Source organism: Montipora foliosa, chromosome 11, assembly GCF_036669935.1.
Source record: "Montipora foliosa isolate CH-2021 chromosome 11, ASM3666993v2, whole genome shotgun sequence".
In the NCBI taxonomy this organism is placed as follows: domain Eukaryota; kingdom Metazoa; phylum Cnidaria; class Anthozoa; order Scleractinia; family Acroporidae; genus Montipora; species Montipora foliosa.
Genome location: NC_090879.1, coordinates 33,250,009 through 33,255,851, shown reverse-complemented (window position 1 = coordinate 33,255,851; position 5,843 = coordinate 33,250,009). Strand labels below are relative to the sequence as shown.

Genomic DNA, 5,843 nt, shown 5'->3' with positions numbered 1-5,843 from the left:
AGTTCATCTTTGAGCGGCTACTTTGCGTACAGGAATTCATCGTAGAAACCTGAAATTTCGCTCAACGCTTTAGCTTATTTGTTCTTCGTTTTAAAGATATAATTCCTAACGCTAAGTCAATCCAAGAAATGTATATCGCTGAACTTTGAATTGTAATAACTGTATATTCCAAAGGGCGTTTGAAAACAAGGGTTAAAGCAAAAATTGGGGGACAAACAATGTGTATTATGGGGAAAATTCAATGTGAAAGTAGCGAATAAGCCATTTCCGAATTCAGGTCTGCCTCCCCTTTATTGCCGGTTTTCACTGTCACGCCATCATCAAAACCATTCACCAAATAAAGTCAAGAGTCAAAGAGATAAAAGAAGATAAATATTCAAATAGTCTCGCAAAGTTTCAGGTCTGAGCGATGTTTCATGGGGTAGATATTCGAAGAAATGTTTTACTCAAATTTATAATATTTATTTATGGAGACGCCATGTTTGTGTCCCTTTCAGGGGCACAAATGGCGGCCGAGTTTTGCTATAAGAAACCTGTGGTCGTCTTCTGAGTGCTCATAAACATCCATATATGAGTATTTATTGTCATACAAGGACTGTTCAGATTGCAAACTCTCAGCAGATAATTGAGCATTCTCTGTCGCCATTTTAATATCTTGTCACACAAAAGCTTAGAAATTCAACCTTGCTTTATAACAAGACGGAAAATTCTATCAAACTGAAAATTTGTGAAAAGACAAGTCTTCAACTGTTCTAATAATTAACTAAACTAAAATGTCAAAAGGATTGACAATTACTCTTTTGTTTAATTTTGATTACGTCACGTGAAAACCAAGACCAGCGCGTTTAAGCTTCTTTTTCATATGTAAAGTAGAATTAATTACCATCACAAAAACTTCGCACTTACTCGCTTTGAAGATGAAGCAGATATGAACTCGGAAATGGCCTTCGAAGAAGGCTTTTATGTTGGTTTTGAAATAATCTTTGACATGCATTGGTGCTTCCTTATTTTCTTGCTTTGCTTTCTGGGGACTAAAAAAATAAGGTCAAAAGGATTCGCCTGCTGCTAGGATACGTCGCAATTATATTTGTGTTTCTTTTCCGTTTTTTTCAAAACGCGTCACTAAAGAAATGGAGGACGACCATACTTACACAATTTGCAGATCAAATGATGCTTGATTCTAACAGCTGGGCCGATAAATCTCCTTGAGAATTTGCATATCATTCATGTATTGCCACTGACCAATGATGTGTGAAATGCTCAGGTGAGAAGGTTGATAAACTACTGTTTTGGCACCGGGGAAAAGCGCAGCTAAAATTGTCCTTTCGCCTGTTGACAAGCAACTATAGTCTATCATCATACATGAGCATGAACAAGTGTAAAGTGCAAGTGGCAGGGGAGTAAGGGGATATTTGTTGACGCCATTGCTCGCATTTTGTTTCATTAACATACGAGTGTGCTCACGAAAGGCATCATACCATTTACAAATTGACTTCAAAAGGTAAAAGAACTTGTTAAACTTAGTTAATTAAATCTCCGGTTTTACAGTGCAACGCGCCTTACCGTGGACACCCAACAAACTTTCACATTTGACAACTACGTGTAAGTACGTCAACTCAAACAACCCATTGAATGGTGTTCAACGTACAACCGTGCGAACTTTCCAAGGAGGGTTGACTGTCAATCAAATTCGCACACCCTGATTGGCGTATAAGTTTTAAAAAACTTTGTTAGGTGGCCACGGTAAGGCGCGTCGCACTGTAAGCCTTTTGGTTCGATAACGAGCCTCGTCCAGTTATTGGCCATCAAAACCTTGGGTAGCAACCACACATTTTTTTGCAAAGTGTCGAATTTTCAAAGCATACTTTCTCAGAGATTAACTGGTGTATCAGGTTCAAACTTAAAGGGGAAGCACATTGTACAAATCACGCACTTCCAATATTCAATACTTTACTCTTGGCTGACGATAGCCTTGAGCAAATGAGGCAAAATTATAAACAAATATTCCCCGTTGTAAAATGTCGTGCACGTGTTTGGTAATGAAGACATATTGTTTGCCGCGTCCTTGACATTTTTGTGGAATCACCTGGACAGAGATGGAACTAACTGATAGACAACGTGATGTTTATGTCAACAATAAGCTTAGGGGGTCTGTGTACCCACTTCCAAATAACCACCTATCAAGGGATAAAGATTCGAAGCCGCCGCACCGATGAATGATACCTGGTCTTTTTATTTGGGGAAATCCCACAGAAGAAGTCAAAGTTGAACTGAAAAACTTGAAAAAGATGATCACTTCATCTGGTGTTAGAATTTCAGACTCGAGAACAACTGCTGCAAATTCGTCTTGTTTCATTACTGGAAAACGTATCGATTTCACAATTCGTTCACCAAGAACCTTTCGTTTCATTCTACCATGAGATGGTAGGCCTAGCTTTTTGCATTTTTTCGTTGCCCACGAATTAACAGCTCGAAACAAGTCCACCTCTTTGACACTCAGTGAATCCCTTATGACTAGTGCTTCAAGTAAGGACTTCTCGATTATCGTAAATCCATCAGCCTTCACAGCCACTTGTGTGTGTCTGTCGACCACTCCCCAGCAACGAGACACCAGCTTTTTCTCCCCATACTTTTCAGCCGTTGTTAGAATATTGAAAACGTTCGATGGATCCACATGATTTTGCAAATATTCCGTGCATTTCCCGGCCAGTGTTGGTACCATATATTTTTTCGCCAAGTACAACACTCCCATCACATTACTTCGGTTCAAGTTGACTTCATCGCTGTAAATGAAGCGCAAAAACTCCAACAAACTCTCAAATTCGCAATCGGGCAATTCAATTGAGTCATTAACGTCCGCTAGCTCATCGTAAAACATGGCTTCAAACACAGGACTGCCAATTGACAACACAAACTTGTGAGCTGAAATCACTTCTTTTTCGTCACAATCGCAATAGGTCTTGCAAGTAACAAATTTCACATCACTGAAAAGATCGTTGTTGAGCATAAACTTGGTTCTCTCTCTGATAGTAGGTCTCTTCATTTGCCAGTATTCATGGATAGACATGTTGGAATGAAGTTGTTTGATTTCTTTGCAATACCTGCAACTAAATACCCCAGTATCTAGTGCTTACTTTAAGACTTTAGCTAGTTACTGTAATGTATGCGCATAGTTAATCGGTTCCCCGCCTTTCCTCATTCATGCCAGCATAGCTACGCGGCCGCCAGAAATATGTGAATGTAGAACGCCATTTTGATTAACTGAAAGTCACCTCCGAGTTATAACACCGGGTTTGTGATATTAAAAGCCACCACCCTGCAATTTACAGAAACGGCATCCAAAATACACGCGAAGGAAGCCATCCTCCTCTTAACTTGCTGCAAGACCAATTTTCGTCGTCACCGCTTTGTTGTTACCGAAAAAATATCTCCATTTGTTCGTCCAACTGGTACACCCCATTTGAAAATAATGTCTCGTTAGACAAAATTTTCAAAAGCATATAAACACATTCACATCATGATTGACACACACATTCAATAGTGCTTACAATATTGGGCAATTGATACATGCTATTCAAATAAATCATGTGTGCAAAAACGCATACAGCTAGTAGAGTCAATAACAACACGAATATTTAATCTGAATAAAAGAGTTTGTTTGACTTAAAAAGACGAGAAAAAGGGAAAAAAACGACCTTTTCAGCTTCAAGTAGGAACAAGACCACTCCCACATAATGAAGCAAAGAACTCACTGGCTCAGTCATCTTTGGACAGGGAGAACTAACCTTCACGATGAGTATCATGCACGATAACCTAAAATTTCATGCAGTTTGTCATTTCTTAGTTTCCAAACAATCTACATTTTTTTGGTATGCAGTAGTTTCAGTCAAAAGAGAAATTTATCATCGTGTTCACGTCAAACGTTAGGCTAGCCAAAAATGGAAGAAGAACTTGTTAATTTCTTGCCATTTAGCCTGCGAGCAAGCTCTCTTGCTCGCAGGCTACTTGCCATTTAGCTTCAGATACCGAGCAACTTGTCAAAGAAGCGAGACAACTTAGAATATTAAAGAGACGGATATGAAATCATAGAACCAACGAGGCGTGAGGCGCCGAGTTGGCTATAATCATCTCATAACCAACAAGCGCCAGTGGAAAAATTGTTTTATTAAAAACGCTCAATAATTATGGGTAAATCTTCCCAACTTTATTTTGTAAAAACCAAAAAACCGATGCTTGCAGTTAACAATTATCCTGCAAAATCGCGTGGAATATCGCCTGATACTTAGCCGACCCGTCCGTAGGCCGAGTTGGCTAAAATCAGGCGATATTCCGCAAGGTTCAGCAGGATAATTGTTTTATTATTTAACACATTGACGACAAAGCACAATTTTCTACGTTTATTGAAAAAAAAAATGCTGAAAAAATTACCACTTTTCTCCTCGACACACAAAATTACGTATATCGCGGGATATCTGTTGAGTACGCTCGACGAATTTGAGCCCGCTATGACAATATTTAGACATTGTCACAATGTGTTGAATAATAATTAGTGATATTTGTATAGCATGGTATAATAGCTCATATAGCATGATGGCTAAGCCAATCATAACTCTAGAATTGAACCCTTTTAATGAACTAGTCTTCTATAACAAAGGATGGTCACGTTACGAAATCTAGCTGAAAGAATAAAGGATGGATCCAACTATGTTTCTTTAATAGTGTCTTGGTACTGTATCCAAGCCCACGCATCAAATTCTGTACCAATAATTACCACATAGTATTGTGGACGGCTAATGATACTACCTTGTGCGTTCCTTAGATTGCGAGAAGAAAATAAAGCTGGTATGTTATAAAGACGGATTCTTGCATTTAGCATTGCGTTTATCGTTGAGAAGTTGGAGAGCAGTTGCTTGAGACTGTCGTCATTTTTCTGGTCCTTTCCGTACAAAGTGGTTTTAGGAAGCTAACAGATCTAACAAGGCCTACAAGTTATTGCCCTCGTCGGACAATACCGTGAACCTTTTGCAGATGATGGTTACACATGGGGAAAAAATTCTCCTCCGTTTTCGGACGATTTGGGAGGCGCTTTGTAGTCATTGTAGCTTTTCACAAATGGGCGGAGTCGGCGTCATATGCGTGTTGAATAAGTCAGTTCTTCTTTAGGGAGCAGGTGTGGCAAAGTGATAGCACTGACCTCCCACCAGTATGGCTCAAGCTCCATTCCTAGAGTTTTCCTAGGCGTTACGTGTTTGTTGAGTTTGTTGGTTCTGTACTCTACTCTGAGAGGTTTTTCTCCACGTACCACGGTTTTCCTCTCCCGTCAAAAAAAGTAACATACGATTTGACTTGAGTTGATTTGAAATCTGTGCATTTAAGTTCCTCATCATCATTATTATTATTATTATTATTATTATTATTATTATTATTATTATCATTATTATTATTATTATTATTATTATTATCATTATCATCATCATTATTATTATTATTATTATTATTATTATTATTGTTATTATTATTATTATTATTATTATTATTCACTACTTCCAGCTCCAATATCTTGATTGTGCTTTTCCAACGGAGCCAACTGATCATCTGCCTTCCTGAGTGCATCAAACCTCAATCTACAGATGCTAAGGCGAGTTTCAATCGAGTGTCGTAAAACCAAAACCAAAGTAATTACTTTGGCCAATCAAAAAGGACGGAAACAATCCAATAAACAAATCAAAACTCAAAGTAATTACACGCAGCCGACACAAAGCGCGGGAAAATATGTATGCACAAGCCACGATTTGTTTTGGTCTCACTTCTGATTGGTCGAAAAAATGGCGCGAGAACTTTGA

The 5,843-nt window shown here is 38.5% G+C and overlaps 1 protein-coding gene across 1 annotated transcript; it reads right to left on the bottom strand.

The window, feature by feature from the left end:
* Nucleotides 1-2,125: 2,125 nt before the first annotated feature.
* LOC137976936 (BTB/POZ domain-containing protein 6-like) lies at nucleotides 2,126-3,067 on the bottom strand. Its single transcript, XM_068824251.1, has one exon. The coding sequence runs from the start codon at nucleotides 3,065-3,067 to the stop codon at nucleotides 2,126-2,128; it is 942 nt and encodes a 313-aa protein (XP_068680352.1).
* Nucleotides 3,068-5,843: the final 2,776 nt, after the last annotated feature.

Bases quoted from the DNA above. Each gene is read 5' to 3' on its own strand.
- LOC137976936 (XM_068824251.1), bottom strand. From the start codon at position 3,067: ATGTCTATCCATGAATACTGGCAAATGAAGAGACCTACTATCAGAGAG.